The sequence below is a fragment of the Columba livia genome, chromosome 1 (genome assembly GCF_036013475.1).
Source record: "Columba livia isolate bColLiv1 breed racing homer chromosome 1, bColLiv1.pat.W.v2, whole genome shotgun sequence".
NCBI lineage: Eukaryota > Metazoa > Chordata > Aves > Columbiformes > Columbidae > Columba > Columba livia.
In genome coordinates, this window is record NC_088602.1 from 72,700,951 (window position 1) to 72,720,673 (window position 19,723).

The following is a 19,723-nucleotide window of genomic DNA, read 5'->3' on the forward strand; positions in this document are numbered from 1 at the left end:
GCTCTTTGAAGCCACTTTTTAAATATCCAGAGGATTCACAAACTGTTTTGATTTTTTTTGTTTACTATTTTTAAGGGGAGGCTTTGACTTGAAAAAGTAGAACAGGAGAAATGCAAATCTACTTACAATACTTTTTCACTTTTACTTTACATTTAAAGACTGATTTGATAACTAGCAAGCTTTTAATTAATTTCATCGACTAAGAGAATTCTCTAGTAAGCAGAACAAAAATCTTCCCCCCCCTACTGCATTCTATGACTTAAAATTTAAAAGAAATGGATAAATAAAGCAATGCCTTCTATCTGTAGGAGGTGTGAGAAAGTCTTCCACACTTTTGCCAAGAAAATAAGAATGGTTTGTTTTTTAAACTATATAATATTTTTTACTACCAAGTTACCTGCAAAAAATGGCCTATATGTACAGGTTCCTATTGTCATCTTACTGAAAAATTCATACATGAGAATTGAGCTTATATCTGATTTATATTTTTCAGTAGCACCCACTTAAAAACATGCAAATAAAAATAATTCCTACCAGTTCAGAGCTCTTCTGCTGATAGGGATATTTTCCCTAAATTTCCTCTTAGTTGTGTCCAGAATTGTCTCTCTCGTAGTATGAATCTGCAATAAAATTGAAAAGTGCATTATGATTATTTTTTTACAAGCATAAGCAAATATTGCTTGAGAGATTTCTTTTGACTTCAGAGGCCCTTGTTTCAGCATTAACTTGATAAATCTGTATAAAATAATTTATTAAGGATTAGACTAGATCCAGTAAAGATTCTACCATTCAAAAAGTTACACATGAATAATACGCTCTTCTTATTAACTGTTATGGAGTCTATCAGATGCCTGCAAGAATATTAAAATAAAGCACTGCTATTTAATTTCTGATTTTTCTTTCATTTAAGGACTTGTTTCTCCTGTACTTTTTTTCTGTATTCTCTTCTAGCTTCAAAAACATTTGTTTGCAATGGTAGGGAGTGAGCAAATTCTAGCTGCTAGAACTTACATAGATAATTGCATCTTTGGGAATTCACTGGTTCATGAAGCTACGTCACCGATCCCAAAGGACCCTCTGAAAAGTGTAGCCCTCAGCCAGGCAGCTATGGGAGGGGAAAGAATGCTGTGGTACCGATGTTGAATGGCATACTTGCGATGCTTTGTCTTTTTTATGGAGATGTGACCAAAGAGCTCAGGTGACATGCAAGAGAAGATGAAGGCAGGAAACTGAGTGGAAGACCTGGGTGAAAGTCAGTTCAGCCCTGCAACATGCTGAACAATGAAATAAGTATGATCTACGTTTTCAGAAGATGAACCAAAGATGTAACAGCAGAGAAAGGGAAGGAAAATGGTATTATTTGGACACAGGAAGGCATTTTTTCGCTATTTGTTGGTAGCAACTCACATAATATACGCATGTAGTTCTTTCAAACTGAATTATATTTTATATTTGCCTGCTCTTTCTGTAACTTATTGCCAAGAGTGAAAACCACATAATATCTTTCTAGGATTAAACCATCTATTACTGATAGATAATGACAGAGTAGAGGAAAAAGGCACCAGTTAGTCTGGGTTAGCTCATGTGTTCTGGATAACTCTTCCTTGAACTCTTAGGTTTCTAAACTTGTACCAGGCTATGTTGATTTCCCACTGCTTCTTGGACATGATGAATTGTCTCCTCTCCCATGTCAATGTCAGGTAGTCTCAGGTATTCCCACAATAATGTTCCTCATACTTTTTCAGGTAATGTGCCATTTGATAATTTTTCTATCAGCTATTATTATAAGATAACAAACACCATAATAACTGTAATAACACCTCTTCACAAAAGAAACGTTTTGGAGTCTTTAAAACTATAGATGTGCTATGTTTTCACTTAATTTTTTATGATTTTTTTTGCTTTTTAACATTACAGGTGTAAGATTTTGGATCTGTAGTGGCTTTCTGATTTAAGCTCATAATTTTTGACAGTGAAACATAGAATTTATGCTCTAAAATCAAAATGGCTAACCTTTGAGAAACTTTTTGTAATTACTGACCAGTCAGTGATGAAGTCACAGAAGACAGATAAAACCAGAATCCTGTTTTACTAATTGTTGGCTAAAACAATTTGACTCTATTAGGAACGTTTCTGTGAACCACTGTTTAAATATGCACGTTACAGAATCATCTAGTGTTGTAAGATATGGGAAAAGATGTCAATCCGTCAATCTCCTTTACCTTTCAATCACAAAACATTTAATTAACTTCTTTTCTTGTAACAATGAAGTTAAATGTATTATTTAAGTCTGTTTTGTTTGTTTTTCTTCAGAGTATATTGGGTTAGTTTTGACTAACAAGAAGATATGAGTAAGGAAATTCTGTGCTTCTGCTTCAAAGAAGAGAAAAAAATATTTTCCTGATTTTCAGCATGGCACAATTAGGTGCTTTATGATCCTTCTTTCTCTTTAGTCAGAGCAAGGGGGTATTAAGACAATACTAGAGGTAAATTGGTGCACTTGTTAAGACCGGTGACTTGTCCAATATGGTAGATCCCAGGAAAATGGTTGCAGGATCTCAGAGATTTCTTGCTAGAATTCAACCCTCCAAGCAGGGTTAGAGGAAACTTTTTATATAGCTTTCACAAGTACTTAAGTCATACTATGATGATGTAATGTTTCTTGACACATGGTCATAGTGTTTTATTTAAGAACCAAATAGCTCTTTGCTATTTTGAGTTGCTCTTTGAGTAATGGTTTGCAGTAAGTTTAACTTTTGGCAACTGTGGAGAGAGGTCTGTTCCAGGTCTCACCCTGTCCAAAATGTGGTGGGTTTCTTTTCTGTTCTGTTCGTAATTCCTGCCAGGTCTGTGACTGTCCCTTTTTGATCCTAGTGTATTCTGGTTTTTGTCCTTCATCTTTAGGCATCCAGCTAAAACACTCTTGTAGGCATTTACTTCCCCATCAAATATATAGCAGAACTTGGCACCTGACTTGGTAATCTGAAACAAGCTAAAACCTAACTGCTGTGATTGTCCCCTTCAAAGGCTTTTCCATGGTGTACATGGAATATCAAGGAAGACCATGTCTTGCTGCTGCATAGAAAGCTTTGTTTGAAAATCTGTGGATTTGTTAGTGAAAGGAATAGGACTTGATTTTTTTTTTCATCGTTATTACTAAGGAATTGAGATTTTTGTTGAATTCATGATATTAACCTTTGTGTTACTGATCTGTTTAAGGTGGATAATTGAGAGGAGGCCTGGCATGGATGGCTCGAAGGTGTAAGTGTTGTGAGTAGTTACATGTGAATGTAGAACTGCTCGAAATCACAACACACTGCTGTCCCTGGTATAGTTGGAATGACACCAACATATGCATTAATGAACAAGCTGAAATATTGAAGTGCATAGGGTGTATGAAAGTCCTGCTTCCTAATAGGGGCAAAGGTAAGTAGTGTTTCAAAGGAGCAAGGCTGTATCTAAGATGATTAGACATGCCCTCCCTTGAATGAATGGGATAAAATACCTAAGTTGTTCACCTCTCTCCACAATTATAGGCTGTTCATGTGCTCTTTTGGTAGTAGTTGTACAAACTTCTGTCAACCAGTGTTTCCTTGCTGTAGCTTTACAGTCACTTTAAGAAAATCATTTGTGTTGCACCAGTGGCAATTTGGTAGGAGGTGTTTGTGCTCTGCTCTGCCTCACTACCCTTAATTAAGAGGGTACAGCTTGATGCTTCTGAGCCTGTTTCTGCTCTGATAAAAGGGATAGCAGTGCTGCCCTGCTCTGGTAGGAAGCCCTTCTGATCGAGAGGTGAAAGAGCAAATAGAACCTTCTTTTTCATGGTCCTTTCCAAGAGAACATGAATCCAAACTGCATGAAGGCCTACAATCTCTGAAAGAGGTTTAGAGCTGTCCTGCTGGGTTTTGATTCTGCGTCTGAGTCATTTCAGCCTGTTTTTTGATCTGTTAATAAACCCTTGTCACATTACTGTGATTGCCTTTTGTTATAGTCATTACATTCCTCTGGAGTCTCTGAAGCCATTGTCTGTTTTGTTCCTTTGTTTTTGGTTTTCCTCACTAGGGATAGATTTTTAAATTGGCAGAGATATCAAATTCAGTTCCCACCACCAGAAAACCCTGTGCACTTGCATGGAGCATACAAAAGCTGCCCAGGCTCGGCTGCATGTTCCCTTGGGGAAAGAGCAGCTCCTGGGGGAGGTGTTCACACAGCATGTTCCCAGCCCAGGAGCCTCAATAGTATGGTAGTTGTGCAGTGTCACTGGGCTGTGAGTGTTCCTCCTCCTTCTCTTTCTACAGCCTGTGCTGTCAAAGTGCACCTCTGCATTACTTCCCAGTTGTGAGTAAATTTTCGAGACCCTTTTTAGGTGTGGACATGGAAGGAGACAGTGCCACAGAGCAAGGTATAGGGAAAGGCCCCCAAGGACCAGATGCATGTTGTGGGACAGTCAAGACTGTGGAAACTCTTTTCACCCTTCCGTTTGTGCATAGAGACACACACAGTCTCACCCCATGGGACAGATACATTATGTATTTGAAAGAGTTTCTGGGAGCTTTGGCTTTCTGATGAATGTGCGTGGGTCGTTTGGAACAAACTGACAGCTTTCTCGGAGGGGACAAAGGTCAGTTTAAAATTCTTAGGTGTACTATGTAATGCAAGCTGTTGGCAGATTTGGGAGATATCCTTCAAGTGTTCCTCAAGGAAGAAGGCCTTTTTTCAAGAGAAAGATTTGGATGCAGAGTGGGAAGAGGGAGTATTTGCTAGTTATGTCTGAAATGTGTTTGTTTTGAAAGCCACCATTAGATTAGGTGTAAACTATGAGCCTGGTTTATACTCCTGATGGCAGGGGAAAATGGAATCTGTTGTTTATCAGAGTGCAGGTTTTTCCCAGGGTGCTCATATACACTACAGCATATGCATTATGTTGTTGGCATTGTATCTCTAAATCTTCTCTTTGGTTTCAGAAGGTCTTAAACTAAAAAAAGAACAAACCAGACACCCCCACTCCTTCCAAAATAAACTGAAGTTGTGAAACTGTCCTTAACACCTTTGCTGAATGAAGCACAAACAGATCACTCTTAACAACCTACCATTTTCTGGCAAATGCTGTTTATCTAAGTAGGGACTCTTATGAGAGATTTTTCTGTGTTGCCCACATAGTCTCTAGCTGACCTTCAAAACACTGAGGACGAAGGGATTAGTTGCCTGTTTCAGATTTGGGATTACCAGTGTTTTGCAGCGTATTACCTTGAACGACTATCAGGGACCATCAGGTTTTCGCTTCTCTCAAGTCACTGTTGGCTTTATAGCAAGAAGCCGGGAAAGGTACATGTCCTTTTATGTAAGCTGAGAAAACCTTCAAACAATCTTGATTTAAATTTTAATGAGAGATGTAGGTCTCCTGTCATGACACAATGGAAAAGCTTTCCAAATTTATGTCAGAAGGTGAATGTTGTATTGTCTTTGTTAATTTGCATTCCACTAACATTTTGATTTGTTTAACACTTTAGCTTTAAAATCAGAAATATTTTATATGTTAATTTTAATACTGAGGAAGAGATGCTATGAATAATCAGTCAGAGCAAAACAATTAGATTTAGGTATCAGTAGCTCATGTGCAGCCATTGTAGTGGGTCAAAGACAAAGGAGAAAAGTAGGAGATGAAATAGTTTTCTTCTGACTCTGCTTTGGCAGTTCACAGTACTGACGTTAAGATAAAATGAGAGGAAGGTGAGAGAAACGGTAGTGTTCCATGGGAAGGAACCATTAAGAAAACAGGCAGCCTAGTTAGGGAGACTTAGAAGCAGATGAAGTAATGAGAAGTCATGAGAAACTGAACTAAACCCCAAAAGCAATGGGGTTTCCATACCCTTAGAGAAACTTCCACACATGTTTGCTGTGGATGCTCTTCTGACATTGCTACTGTAAAATGACTCTTGTGGACTTTTTGAACGCAGCTGCTGCTGCTGCCTGCACCCCTTGCATGGTCTGAGTGACAATTTTCTTTGCTTCAAAAAACTTAAGGATAATTTCATTCTGCTTTTAATGTAATCCACAGAGGTTTTTATTTGCTTCAGAGAGAATGAAAGTGATCTGCCCTTCCTTCAAATGACCATTACTTTTTGGCGATATTTAAGGTGAAATAGCCATATGCAGTATTATAATAAATAGCCACATTTAATAAAGTGACTACTATCAATCCAGAGTGAGTAATAATTTTAAAAAGAACCTCTGAAATTGTACATTTTTCTCTTGCTCCAGCATTTTCCCTTGACCTTAATTTAGTGGAGTAACCAAGATACCTGGCTGGGACATGATTCTTTCCTAACAGTACACTTTGTACTCATTGTACAATTGATTCACAACTGTACGCTATAAAAGATGTTTAAAAACATCTAGACTAATGTGGAAATTATGTAACTGTGATGAAAACTTCAAAAGAAAGCTTGTTGTTTTGGTTTTTTTTTCCTTCTTTGTTTGGGTACGTGTTCAGGCTGGTTCTTTATCGGTGTGTTCTTGCGTATCCATCGTATTTGTACTCTCAGTAACTGGTTCATCAGGAGCTTTTAACAAAGTACGCAATCTCACGGTGGGAAGATATATATATATATATATATGTATATATATATATATATATATGGTTTATTTATTTATTTTTCCTAGTTTTCTTGTTCTTCTAGGATGTGGTTTGAACTAAAATGAAATTTGGGTTGGTCTTTCCTTTTTTGACCTGCCAAAGGGTTTGTTCTGTTAGCATTGCTCTGCTCCCTGTAAATCAGACATTCTTCTCAGGCTGCGTCAGGTTACTAATGACATGATTAATGCAGGAAGGGTAGAGTGGGATGACGTAGTGGCTCATGCAAAGTTTACCTGAGAATTATCTCTAGCTCTCTACTGTTTAGTGGCTGTGTGAGTCATGGCCTGAAGCCCTGCCATTCCCTGTTCTTCAGCTGGGCAAGATCACACTTACCTCATTCTATGTATGCATTTCTCCCTTTCCTGCCAGATCTGATTAGAAGCACTTTTGTTTTAAACTCTGTGTTTATGAAACATGAAATACGCTTCTTACAGATAGCTGACCATAATGCTAAATGAAAAGCTGCATTAGATGTATCTGTGGTTCAGGCAGCTTTAGAAACTTTCTCTGTCCTTATGTGAATTCTGATTTTTATCAGCTGAAGTCTCTTTCACGTTCAGGGGTTTAGCAATGATAGTGTTAGGACATTATGAAGCTTTGCGACAGGACCATGAGTCAGTTTCTGTCTGTTAGTAAAGCCTTCTGTTTCTTCTTGTGCATTTGCACAGATACAAGCTTACAAAATACAAATGGCAAGTCTATGATGCTGTCTCTAGCTTTTGAAACTTCCTTGGGCTGCAGGTACAACTGTTCACAGCAACTTTGGTCCACCTGTTGACTCCTTAACAGTAACCACGAAATTGATGTTACTGACGAAGATGACATGCAACAGGGTTCCCTGAAGTTGTGTTCATTCTCTTATCACTGGCTGGCTGACTTGCACCTCTTTTGTACTCGAAGATCAGTATTTGTTCTTCTATTGTGTATGTGTTTTCTTTAACTACAGGTTCCTCAGAGAGTGTCTGTATTGATGTTCTACCAAACTTGACAGAAAGTCTGCTGTCAAATGCTCTCAAAACCAAAATGAAGACAATGTAGAATTTGCAAGAAACACTGATTATTTTTTCAAGATTCCTTTGCTTTATCTGTAAAACTGTCACAATGTCTTTGACATAGTTTGGGACCTCAGCTTTCCTCAACTAAATCTATTGTCTTTGCTGCGTTTGTGCTTCTCAGTCTGAAATAGTTTGGGCAAAAAGTGCTTAATGTTTAACAGTAGAAGGTTATGCTGAAAACAAGCTATCATCTTCCAGCCAGCTCATATCTTGCAACCTGCCAAAGCCTATATCAGGAACACGATGTGTGGGGAAAAAGTTCTAAAATGATAGACGGAAAAATGTCTTGTGGAAAACCGAAAATGCCATGAGACTCATTCTGTTAATAAAGAATGTTTTTACAAGCACAACATCATCCCCCTTACTTTTTGACATTTTGAAAAATGAAAGCTTGAGAGCCTAACATTTGTGTAGAATGTAAACAACCTTGATGCTTATCTAAGTGGCATTTCCTGGTAATAACATTCCCTTAAGAGAAAAGAATGGTCAAAGTGAATAATTAGCCAGAAAAAAAAAACCCAACTTATTTCTATACGGCATACCTCTCAACTACTTCTAATAAAGGCCATACTGGTGCCTGAAGTAAAATTTTATATGCACTTTTTGATTACATTTTTCAAACATATCTTAAAACAAACTCATCCTATGATCCACTATTCTCAAAAGATGCATCCTATGATCCACTATTCTCAAAAGATGCAAAAGAATTCTAATGTAAACATATCATTGAAAAACCTTTAATAAATAAAAAAATTCTGTAATGCAACATGCAGCACATTTTGCATATACTACAGTATATGCTAATATAGTTAATGATATATAGATGCCTGAATGAGGATGGCAAAAGTTCATGTTCAGCTTAATGTTGTCTGTATTGTTTTGCTGCTTTTAACGGAACCATTTACATAAAAGAGTAGCAGATTTATTCAGTGACTCAGTGTTTAAGCAAAAATCAAGCATATTGTTTGACACGTGCCTTTATGTAAGCTGTGTATCTAGAATCTGTCTTTCAGCTTGAGCAGTGAAATGGTATTTCTGGCTTTTTTTTCCTTCTGGCTAAATAGCCAGTGCCTTGGCTGTAGAACTGATTGATTTTTGGGTTTGCTTTTCATCTAAACCCCTCTTCTTTTGCCCTTTCAACTAGAAAATGAATCAAACAATGCTAAGAAGTTTCTTTTTCAAAACTGAAAGGCACTGAATGAAGTGAAAAAATAAACTGGCTTTAAACAAATTCTGTAAAACCTCCATCTTTGCTTCTCCTGCAGGTTTATGAGGCAGGACATCGCCCACCCTCCAGTTCATATCAAATTGTAGTTGCCTCTTGCTGCTCAAAGCACAAACAGTCTGCAGAGAGAGGGCGAGCTCCATCTGGTTCCTTGGCTTGGTGAAACTCCCGAGGTCTGTGGAAGCTCTGATTGAGGAAGGGCCCAAACGGCAGGAAACAGATGTTCAGAGCAGTGTCCTGGCTCAGGTGGCCTGATAACAAGTGTACCAAGCCAAAATAACTAAGTGGGTTAAATGGCCAGAACTGTAGTTCATAGCCTTATTTATTGGACTGCTTAAATCTAGGTTTACCTAAGGATTAATGTGACTTTTGCTACATGCTTTTCTTTGGTTGATGTTTTTTGGTATCATGTCAAGCTTCAGGCAGCTTCTCTGATAACACTGCAGGTCACCATTTGTTTCTATGTGCAGCTGAATAACTTTTTCCAAATGTGTTGTATGGTCTTTTTTGGTACTTCAGTAGTTCTTCTCTTGTATTTGATCAAAGATCAACATGCATAGGGGGATGCAAAAGGCCAACATTAGTGTCCTACATATTCAGGAAGAGCCCTGTGAAGTCTCCAAAACAGGGAAGATCTAGTATTTTATTTTTGTTGTGTGTGCTTTCCTTCCTGTGACCTTTTGTGGTATAAGAGATGCCTGGGTACATTTGTCATACCCGGACCATAGGAAGCCTACAGCAAAATCTTTAAGTTGGGTGTTGGCACCTTATCCTCCACAGAAAGTGCACAGAAATGCTTCTTTGAATCTGCTTTCAGATTTTGCATGTTCTTGGTATCCGTTCATCGGCTGAGCAATCTCTCACTACAGGACACCAGAAGGATATGGGGAATCTCAGAGTTATAAAAAAAAAAAGTAGAACAAGTGGAATTGAAGAAAATTATGATCTTAGGGTAGGTACAATGCTCAAAAATTGTGCTATGAAGGCCTTGGGTGTCAAAAAGAGATGGTTTTTGCTGGTGGAACAGCAGTGCAAGGTCTGTGCCAGGAGCCTTTCTTTTGGTTCCCTCTGGCTTTTGAGAAGAGCCCAGACACCATCTCTGCCTCGATTTCTTGCAGTTCTTTTGAAACACTACCTCTGTCAGGTCTTTCACAGAAGCAAAGCCTTTGTACCTGGTTTGTTGGTGGTCTGCTTGTATCTTAAGAACACCTCCTTGTAGGATTGTTGTGGCCCGTTTGAGCTTTCTGGCTTCCTGCTCAGCTATCTGGGAGCCCCTGGTGAGCTCAAGTTATGGAGTAATGCAGAGGGTTTCTAAAGGCACTGTTGCTCTTTGGTTTAGCAGCTTGAGAAAAGTGCATAATTTAACCGTCAGCAATCTTCCTTGCTCCAGGTTTCCTTCTGGGAACTGGGGGCTTTGTCTTGTTTTTAGGTAGACCTGACTTTCCCTCATCTGCCATGATTGCTGCTGCCACCATTTTTCCATTGAGAAGGTGTTTCCAGAGATAATCTCTTAAGCTTCCTGAGTGCAACTCTGTGACATTCTTAATTTGTACATGTTATTTTCTGCCATTTATCTAGCTTTGGAAATTTCCATTTCCCAAATCCCTTTAGGAGAGATAGGAAAAAACTCACTTTATAAGGATGATGGGGCACAGGTGGTATATCTGTGTTTCAGATCTCCATAACAAATATTTTCCATTTCTGACTTGACCAAAATCTCTTTTTAGGTAAGTATTGGAATTTGCTGACTGTGGATCTGTTTTAGCATCATATAAAGGTTTTTCTCTTATTGTGATCCTCCTTAAAGGTTTGTAAAAGCTAACAAGAAGTCACAAAACTTAACATTGCTATAGTGTTAGGAAGCGGTTTGGAGAGCAGGAAAGTCTTTTTTCTTAGTTAAATGCCACTTTGCAAAATCGAATTAATCTACATAAAAGTAGTGGATCTGGTACTTCTCTCATTGGCTTGTTTTTCTAGGGAAGAAGGACTTTTATCTGTCTGTCTGACAGTCATTTCAGGTGAGGGGGATGGAACAGTTGAGCAACTAGAGATTTTGATGATAATAACTGTCAATAAATTTCATGCCAGTGGCTTCCCAGGTGGAAGAGAGAGGTCTTAGTGTGAGCTCATGTACTTATTGAAGCTTTTTCAAATCCCCATAGGACACAAATGCATAGGAAGCCAAACCACGTTGGTTCCACTGTTTGTAGAGCTGCTTGCTCTATTCTGTGTTGGGTTTAAAAATCAAATTATGGTTGCCTTTGCTAAACTTTTGTTGAGTTGCTAGCTTTACTGTGTATGTTCCAGTTGCCAAAATACTAGAAACCACAAAGGGCACCAGCATAATAAACAAGAACAAATAAGGACAGTCTGAAACACTGTTGCTTGCACATAGTTGACTTAACATCTGAAACAAAAATTGTTTCTGTTTTTAGTATTTGTTTTAGTTACAGCTTTCTTATACCCCTATGAACTTTTTTTCCCCACTGGAATATCAGTAAATACAACTACTCACTTGCAACTATGTAAGAATTGCAAGCAGGAAGAGGAAGCAAAGATCAATGCTTCAGTTTTGAGAATGAGTTTTTATGTAAAAAGTAATGATTTTAAATTCTAAAAATCAGACCTGTTTTCAATATTGTATGCATGTTTCTCATGAAAAATTTCGAAATTGTAATCTTCTGATGAAAAAAGTTCAAGTTTCTGATTATTCATATTTTCCCATTTAAGATAATGAAGTAATCACCAAAATGCTTACTATAACTGAAATTATTTATAAATTACAAGGATTGGGTGTCAAAAGCTATGATTATAAAAGCAATTTAGCCTGCTACATATCCTTCAAACTACTGATTATATGAAGTGCCAGCACATGAGATTACATTCAGTTTAAACTCGAGTCCTCTATTTAAAAGTTACTAGATTTCTGGTGGTCCAGCCTCCACCTCGAAGATGACCTATTTGAAGGCTGCGTGTGCATGATCCTTGCTACCGAATTGCTCTGATTTGCTTTCGAGACCCATCACTTCTGGCAAGCTTTTTATATTCCCTTGTTCCGCTGCTATAAAACAGGTTTCCCTGTGGTAAAAGGGTTTCCTTTATTACTTGTTTGTTTATATTAGTAGTGGTTTCCTTTTTAAGGTTAATTATTGTTTCAAAGAAATTGCAATTTCCTGTTCTGGTGTAGCTTGTTTTCTTTAGATTTGTTCCACGCTGTCATGATGTCTGTAAAATATTGTTTGGGAATTTTTTGTGTTTTGAAGGTGCAGTGCTCCAAGGGATAATTCTTAATCTTGTTTACTTTCCCCTTTCTTTTCTTTCCATTTTAGGTAAGAATGACTTTTGCAGTCAAGTTTTGCTTTTGAAGAATTTCTCCTTTGGTAAAGTATTAATCTCTTTTTCCATCTTCCTTAAAAAGTGGTATTTTTGTTGTCTGTATTTAAGGGAGGAGGTGGAGTCCTTGACCAAGACTAATGTTGTGCCCTTTTAAATACTCTGATACAGTTGCTGGAAGATAATTTGAAAATTTCAAAGAGGTGTTTGGCTTTTTTCTTAATACTTTTCTATATGCAAGGTGACAGTACAAATGCACAAGGAAATTATTAGCTGTCACCTGCAGCAGTCTGAAGAAGTTTGGAATAGGTTTTCCTTTAATGAAGCTGAGCGTGCAGATTCAGATTTCCTGTGGAATATCTGCATGCTCAAAGTTTCTGCCCAAGTATATACCAAAGCTTATGTAGTAGTAAGTTCGTCTGTCTATACCCAAGAAGAATTTAAAGCCAAATAGCAAAAAGTAGGTAAGTTAAACACATACTGTAAATTAAATGATGACTCAACAGAGTAATTAACACAGGTTGCAATAGCAGAATTGTGGAGCGGTTTGGATTTTTTGAATAAAAAACCAAAGTCTGATAAGTCTTTACTGCCCAATAATGCTGTGGGGCTGTACTGTGCTGTGCTTTCCCTTCCACAGCCATTACCAACTGTAGATTTGGAAACTTCCTGTTAAAAGGCTTAAATCCCGAGGAAAAAGATCTTTCATTTAGCAGGCTTAGAGACGACTTCTGATTACCAGAGAATTGGTATATTGTGGAGAGTGATGCAACTATAAATATGACTTCCTGTGCATTAGACGTGTTTGCCAGTTGCTGGAAGCTTGAAAAAGGAGATCTTGTCTGGTTACAATTCACAATCAACCTATGGAAAGGAGTTGAGAACAGCAGTCCATTTCTTTTATCAGGGACACTCTTAGTTCATAGTATCTCCTTTTTTATTCTTTTTCCTATGCATATACAGTTTTAATTAATCAGTGAGAGGCTCAGGCATGAGCTAATGCTGGAAATTTGCATCTTGTGATTCTTAATAGAGAATTAATAGAAACAGAGGTATTGCTATCTCCTTGGTCAAAGCAATGTCATTTGGACAGTATCTAAGGGCAGGCTCTGGGCTGCTGTGTGTGTCTGCCTAATATTCCTTTGGGTTTTGTCTGTTCTTAGAAGACCAAAACTAAAACAAGAAAGAAATAGCATAATTCATTCTGGGAAACAATCCTGATCTTTAAAATTCTCTGGCATCTGTATTATCACAACTTAGTCAGAGGGACCCTTTGCAGACATCTAGTCCAATCCTTTGTGTAATGTCAGGCAAAAATCTCTCACTTAGTATTCTAACAGATTTTACGTAGGTTTCAGCCTCTGAAAAAGTCAGTGCAAGTTGTCTGAATTTTAATTTTGTGAAGTCTTAAGTATGTTTTCTTCCTTGCCATTCTGTCTGAAAGGCAATTAGTGATGTTCTCAAATGAGCTCTGGAGTTTGAGATGCTTTATTCCAAGAGGGAAAGCTTGTAGCTGCCCAGAAATGGATGCATGCTGTTTGTCCTCGTCTTGACCATTCCCCACACAACTGGTTCCCAGGTGGCAATGAGGAAGGGGTGGGAAGCAGTGTGACGAGGAGGGGAGGGTAGACAGGCAGTGACACTGGTGGCATGAGAAGGAGTAAGAAAAGATACAAGTGAGTCCCTGTGTCAGAGAGGTAAGAAAACCTTAACCTAGGATTTAACTGTAAGATTCCTCCAGTTGTTCTCTACATGTTGGCCTTGACCATGTTCTTATTTTGAGAGTAACCAGCCTTTGAAGAGATTGGAGCCCTTAGGTAGTGAGTTTCCATTGATGGGAGAAACCTGAGAGGAGGAAAGGAGGAAGGACATGTGTTCCATCTCTGGCACACGCTCTCACACTCTTGCCACTTTGTTCCTTCTCTCACTCACTGTTGTCCTTTCCTGGCTATCTCTTTAGTTGGTTAAAGACTTAACCACATTAGAGAGTTTGAGGCTGAGCAGACCTTTAAATACCAGTTGAGAGCATTGCATTAGTTTCCCTCTGTCAGCGACCTTCCTCCATAGGCTCCACCTGCTTCTGTCCAAACTGCCACGCAGTGTTATGTACCCCAGAAACACGGACACTGTGGCACCTAATTTGAGCTACAAGAGAAGTAGAGAGGGAATGTTGCATCGACGCTGCACACACAGCACAAGCCTGGGCCATATGGATGGCCTTGCTATAGTGCAATTTTCCTTTTTTCTGAATAGACAGTAGCTTGGAGGCAAGGAGGAAAGAAGAATCCACTGTGAAAAAAAAATGTAGGTGTCAATGGCTTGAGATCGGTTTTTGCCCTGGTTTTATAGAGTCACTTTATGTGATTCAGTTAAGAAAGTATTCTGTAGCCCAACATCTTGAGTACAGGTAGAAGCACTTCTTTCTTTCATCTGAATTCTGTTGTGTGACTTTAAAGAGCCATGTTCCTACAAACAGTCAATCTGTTCTGAAGGTTTTAATTATCTCAAGGCTCACAGTATGGGGAAAAAAAAGTATGGAGTCCAGATTATGAATAATATTTTGAAATATAAATTTAACTACAAATATTCTGTTGGGTTTTTTTTACCTGTCTTTGATATTTGTATCCTTTCCTGAGTTTTCCTAGATGTAGATTACTTCACTCGGTCTGTAGTACTTATATTTTCTAGAATAATACCAGTTTATTGCCAAAATATGACTTAAAAGATCAATAGCAAACAATCTGTACAAGTTTACACAAGAGAACGGAAGTATTTCATTCCATAAGCATTGTGCTTTAAAAGCACAAATAGCAAAAATAGATACTTCTCTGGGAAAGCTGCTTTCTTAATTTTCACTGTTGCTTTCAGAACCATGTCCAAATAGTTACAGGTTTGTTTTATTTTCCCAAGAAATCCATTGCTGCACACTGAGAATGTAAGGTAATTGGAATGGCTGTGGCTCCAAATGCTTGCACTTGGCAGAGGTCAATCATAATCTTTCTGTCCACAAAGGCATTTAAAAAACCTCCAAACAAACAAACCCTCCTAATTTACAAGTTTGATGCATTTTTATTGTAACAAGGAATTCAAATGGAGATCTGAAAGGTACATTCCTGTTTAAGGGTATGCTGGTCATGGTGGCTGTGGTTCAGGGAGGTGCATTTGCCATGTCACAGAATCACAGAATGTTTGGGATTGGAAGGGACCTCAAAAGATCATCTAGTCCAATGCCCCTGCCGGAGCAGGAACACCTAGGTGAGGTTACACAGGAATGTGTCCAGGTGGGTTTTGAATGTCTCCAGAGAAGGAGACTCCACAACCCCCCTGGGCAGCCTGTTCCAGTGCTCTGGCACCCTCACTGAGAAGTTTCTTCTCAAATTTAAGTGGAACCTCTTATGTTCCAGTTTGAACCCATTACCTGTTGGTTGTCACCGAGAAGAGCCTGGCTCCATCCTCACACTGCTGACACTCACCCTTTATATATTTATTTATATGTCTGTTATAAACACCTTTATGCAGTGCATATAATATTTAATGTGCTTTGATTCCTTTAAAACCCTCCAGATTATTTTATCTAAAATCTTTGTATTAAGAAGTGAATGGTACTTTCTTCATGTCTGTGCTTGGTTAACATTCTGTAGAAAAAAATTGTTTGGACAACATAATCCTGAACTTGTAGACATAGCTCTCGTCTTTGTGTAGTCCTTTTTTGTTGACAGTGTGAAACATTTTGCTCCTCAGTCATTGTCCTGACAGGTCTTCTGATCCTCTGTATGTTGGTCCACTTAGCTAGTCAGATGTCAGAAGGGAAAAGGCAGAAGAGATTCCCACTCTCCCCTCATTTTTGATCTGAGAATAAAAAATTACATACAAATCTCTCAAGCTCTAAGAAGGAAAATGTGCAGTGTAGCAATTAATCCTTTGTCTTTTGTTTAGTTCCTGCTTTTTATTAAACACTTTGGCTCTTGATTTAACATTTACCATCAGTCACTGTGTAGGTAAAGACTCCACAGCCTTTGCAATAATTCCGGGGGTGTCCTGACCGTCTACAGAGAGCAATGTTAGATAGCACTGGGTTTTTTTCAGGCTTTAAATGTTTAAGCATGTCATAGATTCTAGGTTTGAGAAAAAGTACACCTTTTAGAAAAAACAACTGAGAAAAGTAGAAACTGGAAAATTAAAAACTGAGCTAAGTAGGAAAGAAAGGCAGCTCAGGTAGTCAGGGCTTTCAGCTCTGCATTTGTTGCTGAGTGGTCCTTAAATTTGGCACCCATCTGTTGAATTTGTGAGAACAACCTTCATGATTCTCGGGAGTTTACCCACCACAAAGTTTTGTTCTCCTTGTAGCGAAGACTTGTTAAAATGCTATGACGACTAGGCTGGTTTTAGACAAACAGACCTTGGCCCTAGAAAGACAGTGAGCCTGCAAGTCAAACGTGGAGGGCAGCCATTGGCACTGGAAGAAGTAAGAAACCACAGATTGTTTTCTTGTTGGATGAAGAGCTTAAAGCAACGTAAAGTTAATTGAAGAATTCCTTGAAAGTGAAGTCAGCCTAAAATAAAAGCTTAGGGGTGTATAATTTACTAAACGTGAAAGCTTTGTAAGCAGTAGTGAACCTAAAAGTTTGAAAAGAACATATTTTAGTAAACATATCTGGCTTGTGTTACGGACTCTCCTGTTTTAATTATTTGTCCAAATAATATAGATTTGCAGTAGGATCTCTAATTAGGCACAGTTTGATTTATTGAGCTGGCCCCATATAAACTATGATGTCATGCTGTACTGCTCAAAATTACAGCTCTGCTCTTGCAGTTTAAAGACGATTATTTTTAACTTTGGAATGTTTCAGTTTTGTGCATCTTGGCTTTTGGCTTTGTGAACGTAACATGTTCTCTGCTCCCCTCCTCCCCCAGATCAAAGCAGTTTGCTGTAATGTAACCAGAACAAAACCCATTGAAATGGACTTCTGAGCACTCTGGGCTTTAAGTATTGTTGGTAAATAAGAAGAAAGGCAAGAATATTCATGCTTCTGCTCAGGGCGAAGGAGAAATAGGTAAAGTAGGTTTTCAGCTGTGTTCTGCCAGGTGTCCAGATGCTGATGCCGTTCCAGAGCAGGAATGCTTCATTTATGTCTCTAAAAGGTCTTAGTTTTCTTTTGATGGTGTAATTGAATTAGGAAAAAAAAAAGGAAAAGGAAAAGGGGAAAAGAACAAGAGAAAGAAGAATGGGGTGTAAGGGGAGAGAGAGAGAGGATCTGCACTGCCTGTTACTGCAGGTTATAATTATTTACTAGGAACAACTCTCACGTACATGAGTTTTTTTACTCATGTGTGTTGCATTTTCTGCTCATTTCCCATTTGAATAGGAAAATTCGCCTTTAGTTAAACCCAGATCTGTTCAAAATGCAAAGAGAAAGCTTTTCACGGGAGGGTTTCTGCATTTCCGTACAGAGGAGGCCTCACTTCTGCAGAAGCGAGCAGCATCCCTTCCTGCCAGCATCCCTGATGTGGGACTGCAGGCAAGGGGACAATCCACAGCAAGGTGTGGAGGAAGAGAGGACTGAAAGTGAGGTCGGAGTATAGTGTCTCCAGCCACCCTCTTCTGGAATGCTGAGAAGAGACCAGGCCTTTCAGGGCAGGAGGAGAGTCTTTCTGTGGAGGTGTCAAGGCTGCTTTGAGCCTGACAGCAAACTGGGAAGGGAACAAGAATTAAAGGCATGGAGGTGTCACACTTACACTGGAGGCACTTAATTACACATAGATCTTAAAAGGTGGGAGTTATATTTGGGAGGCAGTAGCTGTGGTAAAGAAGGGCAGACTCCATTTTCTAACAGAGCAATAAGGAGAATTTCTGAGTGGGAGGGGAAGGTGAAAATGCCTTCCTGTGCATTTTAGAGGGAGGACTCGGTGAGCTGCCCTTGGTAATGACTACAGTGTTTCAGACTCATGTAAGTTGAGGACAATGAACACCGAGTCAGTGCAAAGCTTTACTTCTCGTGAAGAGCCTTGATTACATAGCAGCTGACTCCGTTGTTATGCTATTAATTGTGTATATAGACTAGATTACAGCTTAAAAGACTCATAAAAAGTTATGGGATTTCTTACAGTTTTTAATAAGGGTATTCTCAAATTAGTATCACATTTTTCTTGTGATCAGTTGTTGACTAACATTGTTTTTAGATGTCTAAGCGCTTTTAGTTGTCCTATAACTAGTTTCGGTTTAGCTAATGAAGGTTTGAGAGAATGCTGCTTGCGGGGGAGGAGGAAGGGAGTTCATACTCTTCTCTGTGCCTCAGTGCCAGTGAATATAAGTGGATGGAAAGTATGGTATGTATATGGTATGTATACTGGAAAGATTTGATGTCTGAGTTCAGTTTTTAAGAAAAAAACATATTAATTTGCATGTTTTGACTTGGCAAAGTTGCCAACTGAAAACAAAATTCAGCATTTAGAATAAGATGAAAGCCTTAATCCTTTGAGTATTCAGGTGTCTGGTTTGCATTCAGTAACAGGGGGCCTATAAAGTCTTGATTGTAACATAATAGCGATAGAAATTTAATAAAGTTTAATGTTTAGTGATTTCCTATTTATCATTGATTGTAACCCTCTGAGAAGCTTTTCACAGTGGTTGAAATCTCTGAGAACAGCCAGCTTTTAGTGATAAGCAGACCACCTGTCTTGTTTTAATGAAATTAAAATGAGTGGTAGATTTCAGATAATTCTGTGATCAGATGCTCATGTTTTATCTTGCGTTAACAATACATATATGTCTTTTTTTTTATATCAATTGCAAAATCTGAATCTCTTTTCCAGGATGGTATTTAGCAGGTATTTGAAATGGATCTTGCCATGAGATCTGAGTGGAAGGACTATCATACACTGCGTGTCTGAGCACATGCATGCACATGCACTGGTTTTGTCCTCATTTTCTTTGATATATCTGGCCATGTTCTTGGTACCAAAACATAAATGGTCAGACCTTGAGGAACCTATGACTGACAGCAGTTTAATTATTTTCTGTGTAATAAATGACTAATGTAGGTTTAACTGGTTTTTTTTTGGCAGCTGTTTTCCTGACGTTTACTCACTGAAACTGGTCTTGGAAGTTAGAGGAACAGTTTGCCTCTGAGAGGCATAACAGCTTCTCCATCACTTTATGTCTTGTCATTAAAACTGGACGTTCATCTACAAGCTGTTCCACAGCTCTGAAGTTACAGTTTGAAATTACACAGTGAGGCTCTTTAGCTGGCACTGTGTGATGAAGTGATCCTGATGGCCAGACAAGATAAGAGGGTTATGACAACTGTCATGAGAAACTAAATAGGGAGGTGGGACAGGAATGTGCCTGCTGTGAAACCTCTGGAATTGTCAGGAGGTCACCAGATGAGAAGGAATGGCTCTCTCCAGTTACAGTATTTCCAGTGGTTTCCTCTTCCTTTTGCTCTACAATGTAAAGCTGTTTAATGTCACATA

The 19,723-nt window shown here is 38.6% G+C and overlaps 1 protein-coding gene across 4 annotated transcripts in view; it reads left to right on the top strand.

Moving 5' to 3' along the window:
• CMSS1 (cms1 ribosomal small subunit homolog) overlaps positions 1-19,723 on the top strand; it is a 251,048-nt gene that overhangs the window by 116,452 nt on the left and 114,873 nt on the right. For 2 of the 4 annotated variants that reach the window (XM_065062421.1, XM_065062437.1), the window contains one exon: positions 12,247-12,297. The exons of the other annotated variants lie outside the window; for them this stretch is intronic. In XM_065062421.1, the coding sequence (XP_064918493.1) occupies positions 12,247-12,297 (51 nt within the window). The remainder of the gene's footprint in view (positions 1-12,246; positions 12,298-19,723) is intronic. 4 annotated transcript variants of the gene reach the window in all.